A 23146-nucleotide genomic window follows, 5' to 3' on the forward strand; every position below is an offset into this window, starting at 1 on the left:
ATGATATTTGTTTACTTCTGTATCATTGTGCCTACATGTACCATAGGATAACATGGAGGCAGAAGGACCAAGGCATGCAAGCTCATAGCAAGTCCCTTTCCTACAAGAACCACGTCTAGTACGTCAAAGCTCAGAAGCAGTATTAACATACTGGAAGTGGAAAGAGTGAGACAGACACTTACCTAGCAAATTAATTTCTTAAATAAACAGCAAGAGGACTAAAAATGGGAGATCATAGGAAGAAAAAAAAATTATAATCAAAAAACCAAAGGTGAACAAGAAATAAAAACAGAGGCGAGACATACACAAGAAGAAGGAATGACAGCCAGAAGCTACTTTGACACAAGTAAGAACTGACTGAATAAGATCACATACTTGTGTGCTGCAGAACTCCAAGACATTTTTTTCACCCAATCTCTGAATAAATTTTGGCTGAGGCAGACAAACTTTAAGATCTCTAATGAGTCCTTTCATTCTAACTAGTAATTCTAACTAGTTCCCCATACAGCTGTCTTCCAGGTGTCCTCCCACCAGGATCCCACTCATTAACTACACAGACATTAAATTTTGTAAGAAAGGCATTTATAAAGATAAGAGAGAAACTTTAAGTGTTTTATTTTTTTTAAAACAGATCCAATATTTTTTCCAAGGTCACTTTACAGTCAGTGGCATACAGGCTAGTAAAACACAAGTGCTCATACAGACATTTCAGGTGAAATATGCACAGTATATTCTACAACACAAAAACTGCATTTTACATTTTTTCTTACTCCAGAATGATTTGGCAGCTTCAAAAAGCTTAACGCACATTTCCATTCTCAAAATCAATTTATTGAACAAAATTCAAAACTGCAACATGATCCACCCCAACCACCACGCTTATCTCAGCAAGGACCTCTTAGCAGAGCGGGCTGCAATTGCGGAGCTGTCTTTATCGTGACCCTCAAAGTACTGCTGCTCTATTCGCCGACAAAAGGCTGTGAGATTACTGTAGTTCTTCACTTTTTCAGAGAGTTCATCTGTGATTAGTTGAGTAGTAAGGATTGTGAACAGATGTCCAAACACCAGAGCATCTAATTCAGTTGGTCTGTAAAATCAAACAGAAAAAAAGAACTGGTATTTTGGAAGGCAAGTCCTGATCAAGAAAAACCCTGCTGTTCTGAATAACCTTTAGAAAGGTATACAATTTAAGGATTCAGATGAAATTAGGCAATACTAAACTTACCAATTGCATGGAAACTGTGTATACAGTATATTAGAACACTAACTGTTCTCAGTATGGCATTTTCTTTGCTTTTGGGAGCTTGGAAGTGTGAAAATAACACTTCTTAGATTGGGCAGAGTTACCAATTCAGTATCAAACAACGCTCCACCTTTTAGTTCAGTAACAAGGACAAATGCTTATCAGGTCTTTTGGGGTTTTTGCTTTTTCTTTGCAGATGTATATTAAAAAAACCCAACTATTATCTCACAGGAAAAAAAAAAAGAGGGGGTGTGTGGAAGCATAAGACCCCTAATTCTTTTTTTTTTTTGTGCTTTTCAACAGTTGGGAACTATTCAACAAACAAGAAAAGGAGTTCCATGGTGGCAGCAACTGGAAACATCTCTTGTGAAAGGGAACTACACAGAAGAAAACAAATATTTTGGGAATGTTTTCAGTCCTGCTTTATTTTAGGTGCAAGACTTCTCAATTTTTACCTTGCATCTTTGTATAAAAGTAGCCCATGTGCAAATAGGGGTTTTTTTCCAACATATTAATAACTTCAGAGTTCCTCTTTACAAGTGTTAAAGGCAAGCAGCATGAGGCTTTCCTAACTGATAATTTTTTTGCTTTTTTATTTGTGCATCACTAAGCACTCTCCAGTGGAGATGTGTATCCTTGTATGACAAAGTTAAATATGTCAGCAACAGGTTGCTTTTCTTATTTACCTCCCACAGACTCCCAGAAGCCACAGACTGAAAAATATTGGACTCAAACCACATACTTTTTTGGTAATATTTCAGACAGCTAAAAAGCTTAAAGGTTGAAACTGTACCAAGAAAGCCTGGTTAACAACAAACATAAAATCCCCAAGTTACAATTCTTTAGAAATACAGAAGGAAAGTTTAGGAGATACTATGTTTAATAATCATATGAGAAGATGCAATTTAAGCTTGTCTTCTATAGTGCATATTTCTGTATCCTCTGAATTAACACTACCTACCTAGTCTCAACTTGGAAAAGATCAAGGGGCAAAGACAAACAGAAAAGTATCCAAGACCATATCCTGCCATTTGAAGACATCTCCCTGTCCAAATGTAGTCAAGTGAAATCCAGATCTGTGCATTTCTAGACTGATCCATGGACACGAGAAAAGAGGGAGCTAATGTGATGTTATTTAAGTCCATAACATTTCAAAAATACTGAATTATTGCAGAGAAAAAAAATGTAAAAAATTGAAAAAAACTGATGAGAGCAGAGGACATCCCGTGGAGGTCAGGTCACTTCCTTTTTCTCTCCTGGCAATGTGAATCTTGGTTTTGACTTTGCATCTGGTCCTTTGTGGACCAGCTAGTTTCTCCCCCAATTCTTAGAACTCCCAGGCATGCTCATGCTAATTCAGTTAGTTAACTCATGCTCATTCAGAACTGCCTCTGGTGTTAAGAGCAAGACAAGCTGTCCAGATCAGGACAGCACAACATACATTCACTCCTCTAGTAGACAATGTTACCCAGGAAATAAAAGTAAAGCTTTAAATGTGTCATTTTTAATAAGAAATTGACTGTATAAAGGTGCACATTTGTAGCCTACATAAGTTGTGGTAGAATCATGTAGAGAAGACAAGCAGGAGTAAAAACTAAATCATAAATGGGGAAAAAAACCAACAAACTTACAGAAATTTTCCTTTTAAAACCTTTAAATACTTATTTATGAAATTTCATGTTTAGATTCCAGTCACATATTTTTATTTTTGCAATTAATCACACAGCATTAAAATAAAACAGGAGTTTTATATATATATATACACATATGTATGTATGTATGTACATGGGTATATACCTATATCTCACATTCCTGGATGCAGTATTTCAATAAAGAATAACTTACTGCTTATTGAAGAAATATGGTTGTGTTCCTAATCTCTGGGAGAGAGCCTGACAGCACTGATCTACATCTTCAAGCACCTATCAAAACACACAAGAAAGAAAGATCCATATTGTCAGGAAATCTCACCACTGCAAAAAATAACCTCCTTCCTCTATTTGCACTGACAGTGGGAACAATGAATGTACCATGTTGAAATATCAAAAGCTGTTAAAGTCAGTCAAAAGGACACAGTAGGCAAGTGTTACTTAATCTAACATTTGATGTAAGGCAATTCTGATTAAGTGCTTCCCATAACATTTATAACTAAACTTAATGAAAGGTACTAACTCATACCTCAAAACTTGCTGCAATCCTGCAAAGCGTGCCTCTTAACATCACACAGGAAGTGGCGGACAGGATTTACAATCTATTTTCAGGACTACAGCCTAAACTAACACCAACAAAGATGTACACTCATGGTAAAATATCCTTCCTCCCACCCCACTGGATTGCACATAATTTAAGATTTATTGCTACTGAAGGCAAATACCTGACTCCAGATAATATTTTAAGTACAGAATATACATTTTAATATATCTGTTCAGCTACTTTCCAAAGCCTTTAAAAAAAAAAAAAAGCAAAAAGAAGGCAGGGTAAAGAAATAAGCTTCCCCTTTCATACTGACCTGTTCAAGTGTCTTTCCAGCCCATCCGATGGCTTTCATCTTTCGCTTCACCTCCCACTGCTTCTGATAGGACAGGATGCGGTTAAGAGGCCACGGGTAAGGGGAGCCATACCTTGGGTGAGTAATCTTTGTTTAAAGACAGAAAGGTACTGTGTTACAATATAAGAAAATACAGATACCTCTTGACAAAACAGCTAATATTTACACAGTTCTAGCAGAAAGGGAGCTGTAAAAGAGAAAGGGAGTTGTGTCTATGCCATAATTATTTGCACAGAATTTGTACTATGCAGCATAACTATTTAAAGCTATTATTTCAGAAACATATACAAAACCCATATCTATTCTGCAGTCAGCTACTTTCAGTAATGACACAGCTTCCCTAAAATGTATATGCAAGCAAAATTAAAGTGAAAAGACTGTACCATTAATGGTATAAACCTCCATGTTTCATTTATGAGCAGGGACTTGCAGTTGTGAGCAAAAGTGTTTTCTCATTAAATTTTAATTAAGATAAATGCTGCGGAACCACTCACCTCCTCTACTGTAACATCATCACACCACTGGAGATAGAGCTAGGAAGAGAAAGAACACTTACTAAAACTTCCTAATAAAGGAGAATACAGAGACAATCATTCTTCAGTAGTAGAATTTTCTTTCCTATATTAGATTAAATTTCCATTTCATTTCTTCTGTTAGACCTCTGAATGTATAAAAGAAATTAAAACTGGAAGGCAAAGGCCCAGTTGCTAGTCCTTACTTCACCAGCACCAGCACTGAGCTGAGATCAAAGGTCCGCTCCCCCTGCCCACAGCTCAGCACGGAGGTCACCGGCCCTCAGCTCCTCAGCCACCTGTATCCTGCCAGTGTTTCCAACACTGCTCCCACACTGGGACTGCATCACCTTAACTCGCCAGGGACACGAACTGCAGAGAATCCACGCCTCCCACTACACATGTGAGCATGCACGCCATGGGAGGTGATAGCGGGGTGCCTGCCCAGCTGTGGGTTGGAGTAGGATACCAGGAACCACTGGCATTTTCCAGTCAGTTACTTCTACAGCTGTGGTGACACACCCCAGTTAGGTGGGGGAATTGTACGTGACTTGTGTCTACAGGAACACTTCAGCAGGCAGTGTTCAGAGTGTACAGAGAATTTATTCCTGTGAGTGTACTTCACAGTGTACAGAGAATTTATTCCTGTCTCCTTTCACCTCAAAAGTTGATGACCTAATCTAAGAACAGCAGCATTTCCACTACAGAGAAAAATTCTAAAGCTTTCTTGCCTATAGTTGCTTATGTAAGTGTGTGGAGTTACTAGGGTTTGTTTTACCTCCGCTGTCAAGAGCATATTATTGACCAATTCCATGTAGGCTTTCATCTCAGCTTTTTGGACTTCATCCAACCCATCACTGAGAGAATGGCCCTAATAGGGAAAAGAGAAAAGACACGAATGTAAGAAAGGATATTGGAATATTCAACAACATATGACCCAAGGATCTTTAAAGTCAATGAGCTTTGGCTCAGATCTCTTACATAGACACAGACATAGATACATAGATTATATGGACATAGATAACTCTGACACAGTTCGTTAACAAATTACATATGAAATTTTTACATACAGTATCCTGTAGAATTAAAAACAAATAATCATCATGTAACTAATCTCATCTATAAAAGATCTAAGATAATCTACAAGAAATTAAGACTATTATCAGTACAGATGAACACACTGAGCACACAGCTTCCTGGTTAGTGTATCTCTGTGACAAGAAGTAAACACAAATTTACATCTGTAATACAACTTCATCAACCACTCAGTGAAAACACAGTAATTTTTAAAATAGAGGGGACAGTTGGGGGAGTGGGGAAACAAAGGTAAATTTGAATACTATTTCACACTTCAGGATCTAGACCAGTCAGTTCTGGGTTTAAGAGCTCTGAGACCCAGAGATGAGGCATGTAGAAAAACAGTCTCGGAAACTGGTACTGGTATGCAGCTATTCTGCATAGAATTTACTTCCAGGATTTGCATAAATGACAAATAAAAACATTTTCACCTCACAAACTCCTATGCGATGACTTCTTTCTTTTAAAACCTATACTGTCTTAACAAATTCAGTAACATCCCAGAAGAGCACACTAAATCAGCACAATGCTAAGCAAGATTAACGTGGTATTCACCAATTTGTGAAAAAAACATACTATTACCTTTGCTTTTACAAACTGGACTATGGGCCCAAGTTCAGACACTACTTGATTTCCCACGTGAATAAAGGGTACTTTGCCTGTAAGAGGAGAAATGTACTGTAGTAAGAGCTATTTTAACCTGTAAAACACCATTAACAATTTTCAAAGCAATTAAATACCGCAGGTATACCTGAACATCAGTGGCTGGGTTGTTTGGTTTTTTTTTCCAAATGAGCACAGGTAAAACTAACATACATAAAATACATAGAATGTTTGTAATAACAAACACCTTCCTCCGGATCTTCCTCCTCCTGAAACTCTTCTACATGTGATACTTGCAGTTGTGTATTTCAAAGTTATTGAGTGAGATCTATTGACTCGTATTTTAATAATGGAAAGACTTAATTCAATGTTACTCTGAAGTACAGCTGGGAAATCCCAGGAAAGCAGACAGAGCCCTTGAGTAAAAGTTTTACCACACAATGTATTCCCACTGTCCCTTCTAAGCCACTGGTGGGGAAAGGTCTGCTGAAAGGATGATGGAGACTGTGCCCAGGAAAGTAAGCAGAGGCAAGTGTAAATTCACACTCAGCAAGGCAAGGTCTTGACTCTTCCCCCTCCTCCAGTCCTTCAGATTTCCACCAACTGGGCCATCCAGTTCCTGTTAGCTGCCCCTACTTTCACTCTCTGTTGTGAGCTGGCATTTGCAAGCCCCCATGGTCCTGGGATCAGGAAGAGGTTCTTGCTATGAGACTCTCAGCTTCACGGTCTTGCGGGGAAGAGAGACAGAAGGAGCTTCTCCAAAATCATGGAAGCAAAATGGGTTTAAAGCTTAATTCTAACTTAAGGCTAGTATTCAGTCTATGAAGCTGAGCCCTGAGGGTCCAGCTTATCATCTTCTCTGCTTGGTAACTTTTCTTACACAGAGAACTAAGCCAAAGCTCTAAGGCAGGCAAGATACAAGAGGAAGCCCTGCACTCACAGCAAGCCATGAAGCATTACAGATGTTGCCCTATGCCCCTTTTTCCCAGCTCTCAAGGCGTGAAGCTGAGAGCTCCTGCTCCAATCCACCCTAACCAGGTTGCTTTTCCTGCAAATCTTCAAATGCAGTTGACAGATACTAAACTTATATTTAAGACTAAATCTTTTAGGATTATTTACATGATTGAAATTATCCATAAAATAGAGATAAATGCTGGCTGTTTTGTAAATGTCCTCCCAGCCAAAGGCAGTAAATGAGCCTGCCCAGTGCAGAGGGCACAGCACCCTTTTTACCTTCCTGCCTCTCATCATGGGCAGACTCCACTCTCAACAGACAGCTCAAAGAGCAGGATCAGTATCTGCTTGGCTGCAAATATGTTACTGGCAATACATTCACTCTTTTCGCTGAAACACAACCTACTGTCCAGCCCAGCTCAACTAACATCAGATTCAGTCATGGTTTTTATCACAAGCTTCACTCCTGACTGGCTCAATAAGCCTAAGGATAATAAATGAAGTGCATCATACCAACAAAGGCTTCATCTGCATCCACACACTCCATGTGAAGAAGGAAACAGAGACCTCTGTGCTGCAGACTTCAGTGGTTTCAGTCAGACTGTACTTCACGTATCAAGACAATCGTTCGGTATCATACTTTTGAGCCCCTCAGAATGGGTTTTGTCATTACAATGACTATGACATAAATAACCTTCCCCCCAAAATGATGAGATGCAGATTTTTGCTGCTGCGAGACAGAGGGTAGGGGGGAGGGAGAAGGGAACAAATAAAAACCTTCTCTGAATTATCATTAAACCAATATAAAGAAAGGAAACAAGGCAAGGAAATAAAAATAGTAAGGATTCCAGGAGTAAGGGCAAAAAGTACATCTAATTCTACCTACATTTAAAATAGCCACATTTCACTGCTTTAACCAAAAATATCAGTAGCAGCATCAGAACCCACAGAGGTGGCAGACATATACTGACAGGCGCTTCCACATGGCAGTCACCAGTCAGAGACAGAGAATCAGTAAATATGTACCTCCTCACATAACAAAAATCTGGGACAGTGTGAGGACTGACAAACTTCTGCACCCTGCATTCTGTAATTCCCTCTGATTTTTAGGCAATCTTCTGAAGCTAGCCTCTGGACATTTTTAGGCAACTAGCCACCTCCAGCAAAAGGTAGGCTCTCTACCCTTCTAATACTTAATTTTTTGGTAGTCGGTTTGGATTTTTTCCAGACAGTCTCATGGATCTGAGGAAGATTTAAAATCACCTGTCACCCGTAACAGTGACAATGCACCCTTTGGTCTCCTGTATCAACATCCTGGCAATGTTACCCAGACAGGGTAACAAGAGAGAACCCTTCTCCAGCGTTGTCTCACTGCAGCAATAGGCAAATATAACAGCATTCCCTGAAATATTCCCTGCATGCAGAACAAAGCCCTTTTTAGACACGTATGTCTTTCTACTTCAGGACATTTGAGAGAAGATTTCCACCAGGCACTGAACACTCTGAAAGCTTTATACAGGTACTGCAGTCACAGGCACGGTTACACATTGTGCCTACATCACTTTCCATTTCACTGCTTTGATTGTTTGCAGAGGAGAAACGGCACTGGAGGAGAGGGAAAGGCAACCCACACACAGTAGCACTGACCGACTGTTATCAGTAAGACAAGGCATAGTTGCCATGGTATCAAAATGGAGGTATAACATAGTAATCTAAATGAAGGCCACACTTACCAGATGGGGACATGTATTCGGCATTTGCCCTGCAAACCACTCGGATTGGCAGATTGCACATTTGCAAAAAGGCCTGGAAACAAAGAGTCACATTTAAAAAGCATTAATATACCAGTGACAAACAAATGTGGTGTTTTCAATACCATTGACTGTTTTAGCTAGTTCCTAGCACACTCTTATAACTATAGCTCCTTACATACTGATTTTAGGAAGAAAGAAGGGCAAGTAAAGAAAAACAAGATTTTTTTAACTTCCCTAGACAACAGTTTATGATTCAGTCATTGACTGGAATTCTTTTAATGCAGTTTCATCTATTTTTACTGTTTTTTCAAGATGAGCAAAGAAGCAGTCAGTATCTGACAGACACAATTAGTGTCGTGGCTGTACAAAATGAAGCGACATTTTGCCCCTCCTGAAAATCGTAGTGCTCACTTCTGGCTAAAGCTGGCTAATCAAGTTCATGTTGTGTAACATGGCAAACACATATGGCACCTTCCCATATTATAATCACAATAGCTGCCAGAAATTTTGCTCTATGATACTGTCAGCACACGAGTCCGCTTTGGGATGAAGAATTTTTAAAATATAATTTATGGGATTAATGGAGAGCATAAGTGATCAATTTACCATTTCTTTCTATCTGTACTCTTAGATTCAAAGCACTCTCAGTAGGATAACAATTTCTGTCAGCACCTGCCATCACCACAGAATCCATAGTGTATTTCTGTTGAAATACCAAAATATCAAGAAAAGTATTTGCCAGTTGGACAGAACATGGCAAATAAGGAATCTTAATCTCTAGAGACTCTCACAACTCAGTAACTCCTATCATTCATTTTGTCTCCACAATTAGGCAGGTCACAATTCCAGATTCCAAAATTATACCTATTTATCCACCATGGCTTGAGGTAAAAAAGGCCTACAGCAAGAAGTCTCCCACTATGAAGAAAAATGCTGCTGTAACACAGCACTTTGTACATGAGCCTCCTCCCTCCTCTTCAGATTGCAGGATCTGGCAGTAAACTGCATTCTCACAGCTTTAGCTGCTCAGACTCTAAACACAAGACATGAAAGTAACCTAAACCTCAATCTTGAGATTGCTCTTTTCTGCACTAAATGAGACCAAAAGGGATGAACTAACGCTGGCATCAGCCCTGTGTTTGTGGCTTCTGTCATATCCATTAAGCAAAGAAAAATAACCCAAACAGCGCCTCTTCTCTCTCCTATGTTCTTCAAGGCCATTATTCCCAAAACCCTAACCCAGTCCAGGGAAAAATAGCCAAAAGCTTTGGTCCTTTTCCAATCAAATCAAAGAGATGCATAGTCCATTATGATATTTGGCTCTCGCAGGTTTACATGACCTAACTCAAACCCAAATCTCAATTCAAAGACAAAAACTATGGTCACGAACTGCTACACAAGACATTGATCACAGCTGGTAAGAGCCTGCCTCAGAACTGCGAGGATTTCTATATCTTTTCATTTCCTCAGCCTAACTTAAAGCCCTGCTTGGGAGCCAAATACTGTATGTACACATACAGACAGAGAGATAGACAGATATATAAAGAGAGGGTAGTAGTCACGGTCAGCGTAAGCCAAATACTGCAGGTCCTTCACTATTCAGCAATAAATTGGCCACATTTGACAACACTTCACTGACCAAGTCTGTGCACCCATTGGAGGCCACCAAAAATTGAGGATCTTGCTACCTTGGCACCTCAAACTCCGTGCAAACAGTAAGGATACCCAAAGGACTAATTCTTCAGTACTTTAAGTAATTTAAGGCACTGGTCTGTCAGAGTCCTAGATCTCTTCCTTTGCCTGTGGCTCTGCAGGACCTAGCACTGTCCAGGCTGCTCCAGCTGTTGTTATTTGCATCACATCTTCTGCCCAAACTGGGGCTTCATATGCAACTTCTTCAGAGATAAGAATGCAGACTTTGGTTTAGATTACGTACATGCTCCTATGCCACTGATGGACACGAAAAACATACACTAACTCCACTAGTACACAGACTTCATTCTTCTGAAAGCTCCACCAGTAGCTAACAACAGTACTGTGCTGCAGTGGAACAGATGGCACCGAACAACAGCTCCAAAGAATTTCATCTTTGGGTGGGAGGAGTGAACTTCTGCCATCCTACTTAATCCTTAGCTGTTGAATTTAATCTCAAAAAATGTGAGGTTTCATTTGGTCTAGGCTTACCAAATTAATTTCTTTCACAGTAAGGCACTAAATTAACTGCAATTCTGCAGAGAGGAATTTTGTAACTGCCATGTACTATTCAGACTGCAAGTTCAGAAGAAAAAGAAGTCTGGGCTGCACTGGAACTAGGGCAATATGTGAAGCTGAAAAGCTGGTAAGTGCAGAGACATATTTAAGCAAAAGGAGATGAATCAGAAAACTATTTTTACTTTTTTGTATCAGCATATCAAAAATTAGACATGCTGGCACAGAACACTTTGGTTACATGAGCTGCTTTAGCAAAATACTGCCAACTGTACCTTGCATTGTACATAGGCTCCTACATCGTACAAGGTTCCTACCAAAAATAGTTTGAAACTGAAAAATCCTCAGCACAGAAGCTAAACTATAAAATCTCTTCAGTGTCAAGAGGTCTAACAAGTTTCCATCAAATCTGACCTTTCTCTCTCTCCTTCTCCTCAATAAACATCCACAGAGCAAGGAATATCAACCCTTATTTACACCTGGTAGGGAAATTCCACCTCAGTCTCTGGTCTAGTGCAAAGGAGATTCAGAATGCACTGACATTTTGGCATCTCAAAAATGCAAACACACTGGATCCATGTGCCTTTTTGTATTTTGTAAAGAAAAGAGGAAAGAGGAGATTGAACTAAATTTGAGCTCTAATGTGGAAATAAGTATTAACTATATAAAAATGTTTGCTACTCTGCATAATAAAGCATGGATTCTAGTAACGTTAGAAATGAGTCAGTCTGCCTTCAGTAAGGTTAAAAAAAAAAATTTAAAAAATTAAAGACCCTAAAGTAAACACCAAACCAAAAACCTGAGAAAATTTCCTCAGAATAGTCATCTTCAGTTCTGATGAATGTTTCATAAATGGGAGACCAGGACTGAGACAGAGAAACTGAAGAATGATTTAATATTAAAATGGTGCAAGCCCATCTGGTTCTGCATTCTCCCAGCAGTCCCCCTGAAAGGTTCTGAACACTGACCACTGGCTACTGGAGCTGCCCCTTCAGCAGCCTTACAAGGCCGTTCCAGCAAGCCCCCTTCAGCATCCCTGTGCCAAGACCTATTCCACTTCGCTCTTTGTCTACAGGTAGGATCAACTTTTAAGATGAGTGATGAAATAAATCTAAGTATATAATATATAATATTAATAATATAACCTAAATGTAAAATACAATAAACCTCAAAAAAACAATTTAAAAAAACCCAACCTACCATAACAGCCTTAAAAATATAAAAGCCCAGGGAATTAAAAGACCAGTATGTTGCCCTGTAACTTGCATCCAAAGCATAACCTGTTCGATTTTTAGTGCTCCTTACATACTGTTCTGCAGGAAAATGAAAGATCCACAATATAAGACAGGTTTAATCCTTATTGGATCTATACTGCTTAACTAATTATTACCTAAAGAAGTAGACCCTTAAACTAAGGGTTCACTGATACCCTTCAATTTGACTAAAATGCTCATAAAACACTCATGAACCGATAAAAGGAGACAGTACAAACCCAAACTGTGAGGACTTAGCCTAAGAAACAAGCCATGCAATTTGCATTGCTATGAGAGTACTCACATTCTTTCACTGATGTAACTGACAGGCTTTGGAAATTATTAGCATTAAAAACACACGTGTTTTTGGCTTTTCAAGCACAGTGAATGCATTCCATATTTATGGAAATGAGTTTCTTTTAGAAAAAAACATGGACAAGGATCATGACCAATGCATTCTTATAAATATCCACTGGCAGAAAACCTCTAACTTTTCTTCTGATGCATTCAACTAGATAAACTAGATTTTAGACAATAACTGATGTTAGTAAATGGCATGAACTCTTACCAAAATATTTGAAATTAGCACAGATCAAAGAAATACTACAGAGACAACATAGGACAAAGTAGCAATTTTTTTGAATCTTTATCTCATTTAATGCTTCAGCCCAGTGATCAAGAGAGGATTTGTTCCCTTTTTGTCCACTCATGTAGCATGTCAAGAACCAGCACATTTGGTGTGCAGATGGTATCAGGCTGCCATGGCTTCCTACTCTGATAAAAGATGCTGTGGAACACTGATTATTTCAGCTCAGGGATGAAATAATCTCATTTCCCTTTGGGTACTTCACATACATAATTTGAGAAGCCAAGTAAACCCCTGCTTTCCTTGTGAGAGAAACCATTAGGAAATGGGAGTGTGCTCAGCTCCTCTGAGTCCATTTGGAGTCAAGGACAAGAGATTGAAGGCTAAAACCACCCCAGTGCAGTTCTGCTGAGATTTACGGAGATATCAACACCCCTTCAAAGACACGGCATCAAAAGCTGAGCAATCTGAAAGATCAAGGGCCCAGGCTTATTCTAGTACATCAGAGATTATTGTTAACATCATAAATTTGGGTGAAGAATTAAAAAAAAGGACTGAAAGGGGCCAACTGAATTTCAAGTGATACACAAGCTAGTTAATCACATCCTTATAAAAATTCACCTAAAAATGGTGAGCAAGACAGTAATAGCAAAACTAGAAACAAGATACATAACTGAGCACAGCCTGTCATACCTTGTAAAGATGCTTGAAATTCCAAAAAACAGCATTAAATTTCCTGCTCTTTTCTCCTCTGGAAAAAAAAAATGTACTACCAAAGAATGAAGAGGGTGATTATTACAGGTCACAACCTGGATCTCCTCCAGCACCTAGGATTCTCATACGATAATACTACAGCAGCTGCAATTCTTCTGAAAAAGTACACGTTACTTCATCTAAAGTTTTCTAGTCCAAAGTAATTCTGAAAATTCAGTTCACTGAAAAAGTTCATAAATATTTTAAGCAGGAAAAGAGAACTGAATTCCTCCTGGAATGGATAAACTTGGTGGTTTTTATGCTTAACAGCTATCCGAAGAGTTAACTAATTCGATCAATTCACAAACAGAAGGGATTAACGCTCTTATTTACCCTGGCCCGTGTTAGAGAAGATCAAGAGATGCTTACCCAATGGACTTTACACAAATAAAGGAAACTTCCTTCAAGCATAAATATACAAAATTCACTACAACTGAAGGACATCAAACTAAAATGCTCAGGCTTTTAAAAGGAATGAATAATTTCATGGCCCATACTATTTAATGCAGCATAAAACAAGAACGATGAAATCTCAGATTGGGAAGAACTGAGTTTATTTCCCTGGCATCAGCAAGAGTGCCTTCTTTATCCATATATTCCACTGATTATCTGCGTTTTGATAATTTTAAAAACTGGGGCTAGATTTCTTGTGCAGTATTGACACTGGCCAATGGCCGAAGCAGACGCCTGGAAAACTGTCCAGTTTAGTAACTCACAGTTAATATCTCTGCCACAAACACTTTAAGTTATTTCCGGAACAAAGTGTGTCCTTTCTTTGGATGAGGTTAATGTACAAAACAGATAAAGGCATTAAAAAATAAAGATTTGGCTTAATACAGTCTGTCAGCTTCTCTCCCACACATGCCTCTGCCTCTCTTTCCTGCAGGCTAGCAGTCTCCTCTCTCACACTCTTCCAGCCTCTCTACCTGTAGCATCATCTACTCTCCTGGCACTGGGAATGAGAAGGGAGAAATGTATTTTTGGCAATGACACCTCTCTTCTTCCAGACTGAAGCCATAGAGTCTACAGAGTTGCTACTGCCCCTGTGCACCTTGTTTTTCATGGGAGACCTTGCTGTAGACAGAAAGGTGGAGGGTTGGTTGCTGTACATCCATGAGAGAGGGAGAAGAGGGAGGAAAAAAGATGCCACCAGATGAATTATGCCTGCCCTTCCCTGCCCTCCCAATATATACTGTTATAGATGAGGGAAGAAAGAGCTGTGGGACAACAAACTGAGGAAAAGTATGTATAAGCCTCTCAAGTGCCTTTCCTGCAGTGCACACTGATCCACAGAGTCTGGTGGTTTGTATTGCACTGTCTTCTACTCACAGAGAGTAGAATGGGCTGCGCTGTTTTCAAAGGCAGGTGAAACAAGCAAGTTCCTATTTTAGCTGCGAGAGCAAAGGATCAGTAACCATGTGTAAAAGGGCTGATAGGAAGCTTTGAGGTGACACTTGTTACAAAATTAATCAACAATCTTATGCCTATCATTCATTTCAATCATGGCAGGTGACACCTCCTGCCAGAATTAAGGAGTACATTTACAATAGCATTGCTTAAAGGACACAATCAATGTAAGGCTTGTTTTTTCTTACAGCCCACCCAATTTAAAATTCAAAACGTAGGTAGTATGTTGGATTTCAGCTATCTAAAAAAAATAATCAGAGCAATCACCTTTGTGCTGATTTGGCACAGTTCAAAAGCCCAGAGCCCAGAAACCACAGCCAGACACGGGACAACTCACCCCACCCTTCCCTTCCTCCTCTTCTCACACAATTGACATTCTCATCTCCGCTGCTGCTGCTGCTGCCGCCCTTGAAACAATGCAAGAAGGCACAATGGCATTGTGCCTTCCGATGATGACAAGGATGGAAAGTGACTGTGCACGAAAACCAGGGGCAAGGAGTAAGAGAAGGGAGGGAGGAGTTTTGTATTTATTCCTACAGTTAATTGTTTTAGCTGTGATTTTCACTCTTGCTCTCCCTTCCTCTTTGCCCTGCCCAGCAGAGGAAGGGCTGTTTGGACACCGTCAGCTGGACACAAAACACACATCGGGCAGTGAATCACCCTGGCAGAGCTCCATCACAACGCTCTCCTCTTCCCCTCCAGTTCCCTCTCAGAAAACACATACAAGCAAACACATATACTCATTAAAAATGAGTTACAACTTGACGTAAATCATATCCAGATTGCAGTTTCTGAGATCAGAGGCAAGAATGAAATTACTTATGCCAAGACTCAAATAGTTCACAACTTATGCCCCCACATGAGGAACGCTATTTTCAGACGGCACAGTCCAGGCTTCATTTGAAGAAGATATATTCATGATTACTTTTTAATAAAGAACAAGCCATTCAAATGGCTAAACATTTAATAAAGAACAAGATGAATAAGAGAGCATCTTATTCAGCAGCACTTCTAAAGGCACTCACACAATAACGTTATGATGAAAGAGTGAGAGGTATTTTATGTTTTCATTTTTACGTTATTTCATGAGCATACAAAGGACAGTATGTGATGACAACTAAAGAGTTATTCTCTACTTTATTGCAGGAACACATTTTAAAATTAAAAACCATGAACAAATCTACAGAATAATTCAGTTTTCATATCAAACAGCTGCAGACCCTGTAACTGAAATAGTGTGTCTAAGGTTATAAATGAAAACTGTTCAGTATCATTCCTTGAGTGACAGATTAAATTCCTAATACAGTTATGGTAATGGCCACATGTGTAGTTTAACATAAATTAAGAGCTTAATTATATTTGTGACTATTTTAAACAAAATAACAAATTCCTCTGTACCTGTGAACGTAATTTATAGCAAAGCCACGTTCATTCTCCAAAACAATCTATTTTACACTGCAGCATGGCACTGCTCTAATGGCATAATGTAATTCTTGTTGTAGAATGTGGGAAGAGTGGATTCACTGGTAGCACAGAGGTTTTGAAGATAAATGAAGATTCTATTCATTCAAAGGTAATTTCATCTTAGAACTGTATGAAAGATGTTTCACTCACAAACACTACCTGCATATCTTGGGTTTTCAGCATGTTTTCAGCAACAACACAATGCTGCTAGATTGATTATGTTGATACTGCATTTCTCACCATGAAGAATTCCAGGGTTTATGCTCTTTATAAAAAAGGGATTGGCAGATTTTCATTTCAGTACCAAGCCTTTGTTTAAGCCTCAGCAACAAGTTCAAATTTCTGCTAATGTTTTGTCTAGAGAAAAACCAAACCACAATTCATACACACACAGAGAAAAAAAAAATCACAAATCTGTCAAGGGCAATTAATCATGTGTGATTTACACATTTATTTGATTACTTGTTGAAGTAAATAAGCAATTGGTCTGTGTAACACAATTTTAAATTGCCCAAACATCCTTCTGTCATTCAGGACTAAGAACAGACAATTCTAGAAGCACATCCCTGGAATATATTAAAACCACTTACAAGGACATCAATTGCACAAGCCATTAATACATATCTTAACATAATGAGCTGCAGGCTCTATAACCTCAGGACATCTATGAGAATTTCCAGAATCCTGAACATTTTAGACAGCCTTTTGAACAAGGCTATGAGACTACCTGCATAAAGATTTCAGAAGAACCTGTAATAAAAGAGGCAGTCTCAACATGCACATTCCTCCTCCAGACAAGTTGGAACAGTTCAAAGAGATGCTCTGAGCTGCCATTTGAGGCAAGGCCTGGCACAGTGTAGCTGTATTAACCCCCTCCCTCCTACTCAGCCACGCTACTTCCACCCAGGCACTAAACAACATGGCTTTACCTGCACCAGGCATCAATAAGGAGATGGAGCCCAGACAGGCCCTCTGCTTCAGACTGAAATATGGTAATTCAGTTTTAATACATCTAAAACTCCATTTTTCCCTCCTTGAAGTTGTGGAGTTGTTTTGTTATCGAAATATAATTGTGTACTCATGCACTAGTTTTGGTGGCTTTTTTCACTATGAGAAGCCTGGTAAGTAGGGATGCTGTATAACAGAAGCTGTACAATAAATACACAGAGAATGGTTTTAACCATGAGTCATGTTACCCAGGAGGTCTGTGTGTTTTCCTTAACTTTGATGGGAAGAGCACCGAATGTCTCACAAGAACAGAGCCTTCATTCTGTGTACAAATATTCTCTTTCCAATAGTTGAATAATCATTACTGATTAGTATTTTCCCTTGATTTTAATTCATTTGCAGTGAAAATAAAATTTCATTCAATATCAAGATTTTGTAGCCTAAGAACTACTGGACTTCATTTTCAACAGGACTGTATAATACACTACTTCAAGTTAACAAACAAGGAGTGCAAACACCAAGATGTACCAGAGATAATGCACTAGTTCACTAGAAATTATGTTGCACTTTCAGCAAATATAAAGTATCTGAACCCAGTAAAAGACAAAGAAATTGCTAAATTAGTCTGTTTCCAAAATCAACAATGTGAAGAACAGGAATTAAAAAGCAAACAAACAAAAAATAAAACAAACAACCCTACCAGAATCAACATAGAAGTTCCATAAGATGACAGGGATTTTTGTGTCTAGGGTTTTTTTAACTATTGAAGGTACCACCACCGTTACTTAGCAATTCCCAGAAGACTGTTCTCCCCTCTCCTATCTGACATTAGGAGTCCAGATTTTACTGCACAATGAGAAGTCATAAGTCCAATCGTTATTAAAACAGCAAGACTCAATCAACTTCCTGTGTTCAACCCGCAACCCTCACTCCTCACTAATTACACATACACTGAGAGCAGCTTGCTCTGCTGTCTACTTGATCTGCTCTGTTGACAAGAGATACATGAAGTGCCATCCGTATTGCAGGGTTGGCAACTTCCAAATAGTCAAGTTTTACTCTGACTAGTTACTTACTATGGCATTGGGTTGTATTTGTTATTTTATATATAGATATCTGCATGTATGTCCCTCTGAGACCTATCCCAGAGCAGTGCTATGAAGAGGTGCTACAAGGAGATTTTAAGAAATATCTGAAAGACTGGCTGCAGCACATTTGGAGTCTGGTTGTGAACCATGTTTCTCAAAGATTTGATGGTGGCTGACTCCACACATTCTTTCAACCAGAAAGACTCAAACCTCTGATATGTTTTCACCACGTGGAAGTTCAAAGCCCCAACCAGCTTTTTATCTTTCATATCTGCTCTAGTGATATTCATGTGCCCCAAATCAGTAATGGGGGGAAAAGGAATGGCAATAGTGGGAAAAAAGTCTCAGGTACCAGCTCCTATTTCTCCTCCTATCCCTCATTCCAAATTTTTCTTCAGAAAAAGACACACATTCCAACTCCCACCCCCTACCCCCCCAAAAAAACCCCAAAACTCCAGCAAAAAGATATCCAGTAAAAAGATAACAGGCTCCCATCAAAATAAAATTCTGAAAGACAGGAAGTCATCAATTTCCTTATGCAAAAGACACAGATATATTTAAACCTTTCTGATCATTAAGCTACAAGACATAACTGTATATCCTAGTATCATTTAAAAAAAGATGAGAGACACCAGGGACAGTTATTCTTTCACAGTCACAACCATATTACACAAATTCTTAAAAATTTATATGATTCCCCAATACAAAATTATTCTATAAAGTTTAAGATCAGATATCTACCAGAGTCATATTTATAGTCATGGCTACTATCAGCTGTCCAGCTAGAGAATATTGAAGAAAAACAAGCTTTTTTAATATATTATAGTTAATTTATCATCTAAGTGACATGTGTAGGATAACAATGGACTGGAAACAGTATAGCAAAATGATGCATTAGAAAAGGAAATTTTTTGCTGGTGGGTTGGGGGTTTGTGTTTTAAATACAAGCCACACATACACGCATTGTTAAACAGTAAGAAAATTCATAAGAACAACAGAAAATACAGTTGCTGGAGTAAAAAGGAACACTGAGATCAAGTGAGCAACAAAAAAAACTTACTGGCATTACTGTGAGGCACAATATAAAACATACTGCCCAAACAAATAAACACTGTCCCATTTATTAGGTGTATCAAGGATAACTCCTCTTTCCAGCAAAGGATAAAGCTATCTTCTTGCTGTGATAGAATTTACTCTTAGAGGTATTTCCTTGATTGCCAGACTGGAAGGAAAAAAGTTAAGAGATCCTGGAAGTAGTTACCACGACCAAATGATCCTAGCCTTTTATGTTAGTTACAGCCTCCAAGTGTCCCACTTTGGCTAAATGAAACGTGATTTTTTCAGGTAGCAGTCAAAGACTGCTTGCTGGAGCTTCTCTGTGCTAGATCACACACAAAAAGCAAGAAGCATTAGAACAGTGCAACTCCCTGCTAAGCAAAGCTGCAGCAAAGTTGCTTTGAAGAACAAGAACCTTACAGACATCCTGCTCTCCACCACTTCTGACAGCCAGGTCTTCTCTACTAATGGCCAAAACGTCCCCTTGACATTTGGGGTTACTGAACCTAACAGGTTAATGGAGATTACACAGATTTCACAGCCACAGAGGTGCTATTCAGTCAATTAGAGGTGCAAGTTTGTCAATTATATGGACTATTTCTAAAAACCACATTGGATCTCAAGTCTGTATACATGATGAATTCAAAAAACCTATCAGAGACATACAGAGATGCGATGGCCACAGCATGAAGCAAATATGCCTTGAGTTTGGGGCAGTATTAGCTTTGAGAATTAAATAAGCAGCAAACATCATGCAAAATGTTACAAGACAAACATGCATAACAAGTGACAAAAGGTATGAATCATGCACAGTTCCCACAGTAAGTAGACAAACAGATACTGTACAAACATAGACCAACATAAATAGGAGTACAAGTAGCAGCGCTCTGCGTAGGACTTTAAAAGTCCTCAAGTCCTTTAGGCTCTGGCACTCCAATGACAATGTAAAGCAAATCAGATGCAGGAAATAAGTCATTGATTTTAGTAGAAATAATTCTTAAATTAACCATTTAGCTAAATACAGCTACTTTAGCTACATAATATTTCAAAAAATAAAATGGAATTAACATCTTTAGTTTAGAAAATATGACATTTTACCTGAACAGCAAGGGAAGATGCATTATCAGAAAGCAAAATTTGTTCATCTGTTGAAAGAAAAAAACCAACACGCAATTACAAAAAAAACAGTGCACATTCAGCTACTGACCTGTAACTGTAAACCACTCTGGGTTGCATTTCTGACACATAAAACAAGGAGCACATATATAATTATTATACAGCTGGACTAAAAAATCTGTGATATGAATATTAAAAAGATTTAAAAAACCAGGATTTTTTTCTCCTGCAAATGCAATTGCACTTATCATATATTACCACCAATACACAATAAAAAACGCTCACAACTAAAAATCCAAATGCTTGACTTTTATGCCAATTACTCTTCTTCTAATCAAAGTTAAATAAAACTGCATCTTCATACCTCCTCTGGCTAAAAAGTAAAAGTATTCAGAAACCTATAAAAGCAGCTTGCAGTTAATATTGCACACTGTGTCTAGGTCTGTCACACAAAAGAAAGATGACAAGTTCACTGCAATAAAAATTCCATGCTTAGAAGACTAGGGCTGCTACCTATTAGTCTTCATTACTTTGCAGTCTTCTGACAACTGTAGCAGGCTGCTGAGCCCCAAATGGGGGCCATAATGTGATCTGATGATATATGAAGAGCTGCTAAAGGGAGCCTGAACCATCCTAGCCTATACATTTTAACAGTTCCTTTTTACTGAGAGCCCACTTTACCACAAGACTTCAAAAATCTGCTGCCTCAGCTATTGGTGCAGTAAATCTGCCAACTGTGCCTGCAACCACATCATTTTACACTGCCTACAGCAGCCAATATAATGAGTCAATAATAAACCAAGGACCTTATAGGCCATGAATAGCTGGTTTATATTGGCAGATGCAAACATAGCTAAAACCTCTGACCAGACAAACAACACAAAGGACTCTTTTAACAGTTTCTGTGCTTCCTTGCAGTTAATTATCTTAGTGCATATTTAATGTGTTCTCTAAAAATAAAGTAATTATTAATTGCCAAAACCAGCGTACCCACCCTTCAGTTGCTGATACAACGCAGCATTTTCAGGCCAAGGCTCTGCGGCTGTGGAGAGAGGAGACATTAATTACTCAAGACAAACAACAATGTGCTTGCAAATGCTAACTGAACACGAACGTTACCTAGAGCAGGAACTTAAACTGCAAAGATGCTGATGCAAGATTTAAACATGCCCTAAAAATGTCCCACTGTCACTCTCTTCTCCCATACTTCTCTCTCCTGCTCACAGAGGGACATCACAGAGCAGAAAGTCCCAAAATATAATGTTACAAGAAGAGCTGAAGTTCAAGCTACATTACAGAACGGCCTTGTAATTCTCAAGCAGCTAAAGCAGCTATTTTCCCTCCACTGTAAGGACATCCTTGTGCACATTCCCATCCTAATTCTGGCCACTCCCAAGAGCAACTATTTATTAAGATACTAAACAAAGAACTCTGGATAGGAGAGAACAGAACAAGACACAGAGGAGAGAGGCACAAACCTCCAAACCAAGTGTCAAGAACGCTTTGGGGAAATGGAAAACCTTTCTGCCTTTTGAAGTTATGTCCTCACACAACATAACACCCACTAATCCAACTGCTTGGGCATCTCAGAAATGTACCCACCAGGGTGACTGGGGCTACTTATCGCTTTGAGTTATCTACAGATCAACCCTAACATGGGAATGTCAATATACATTCAAAAAACTGCATCATCAGTTGTTCAAAACAGTTGAGCAGTTGTTAAAAAAAAATGAGGCAAGGAAATAAAAGACAATCACATCTTCCAGTTGAGAACTGTTGTGTGTAATCAATCATACACCACTTGAGTATATGAGAAGGCAAAAATAATAATCAGTACCAATTTACTGTTAATAGTAGCATTAAGGTAAGAGTTCATCATTGTTTTGTCTCCATTACATTCCTTGTTAATGTCTGATTAAAAATCTATTTTTAAATATCAGTTCAAACCTTGCATTCTACCCAAAATAGTTATTTGGAAGCAAAATTAATGCTCTAATCATGTAAATTATTTTTTAACGCCATAATGTCTATAAATAGCTATGTGTGGTTTAAGCAAGTCACTGGCTTCAGTAAGGTCATTCTTTGCACTTCTGCCTTTAGAACTCAAAGAAAAAAATTTTTAACTATCATTCCTTTTGGATATTCATGAAGTATTAACTTTTATGGAAGTCACATAGAATATAAAGCTTAAAACACTGTACACAGTTTTGTGAAGGTCACTGCCTCTAACATTAAGGCACAGAGCCTATCAGAGCTATACTTGTATGGGCATGAGAAAGCAACTAATCACATTTAAGTGTCATGAAAAAATGTTTTATGTTTTATTGTAGCAGCTATTGGTTTTACGCCCCTCCATTACAGTTTTGCCCTGGAGTAAAAATTCTTGAGGTGGAAGTACATTTACATCTTTAAATAAAAAGAGACTAAGATAGTGTCTGCCGTACTACGACCTTAACCGTTTAAAATAATTTATCTAACATACATTTCTTCAAGTCCACTGAAGTCTTGCAGGAGCAAACGGAATGAGGAAATTAAGAATGTTATTACTATATTTTAGCAAACTTATCAGTGCTGGA

At 38.6% G+C, this 23146-nt stretch overlaps 1 protein-coding gene across 1 annotated transcript; it reads right to left on the minus strand.

Moving 5' to 3' along the window:
• Nucleotides 1–585: 585 nt before the first annotated feature.
• MTX2 (metaxin 2) lies at nucleotides 586–21631 on the minus strand. Its single transcript, XM_008931056.2, has 9 exons — nucleotides 21565–21631; nucleotides 20553–20599; nucleotides 8671–8743; nucleotides 5963–6039; nucleotides 5082–5174; nucleotides 4286–4324; nucleotides 3753–3878; nucleotides 3089–3165; nucleotides 586–1087 (listed from the first exon to the last, which is right to left on the minus strand). The coding sequence occupies exons 1-9, from the start codon at nucleotides 21629–21631 to the stop codon at nucleotides 880–882; spliced, it is 807 nt and encodes a 268-aa protein (XP_008929304.1). The 3' UTR covers nucleotides 586–879.
• Nucleotides 21632–23146: the final 1515 nt, after the last annotated feature.

This window comes from Manacus vitellinus, unplaced genomic scaffold, assembly GCF_001715985.3.
Source record: "Manacus vitellinus isolate BGI_N305 unplaced genomic scaffold, ASM171598v3 scaffold_20_pilon, whole genome shotgun sequence".
Taxonomy (NCBI): Eukaryota; Metazoa; Chordata; class Aves; order Passeriformes; family Pipridae; genus Manacus; species Manacus vitellinus.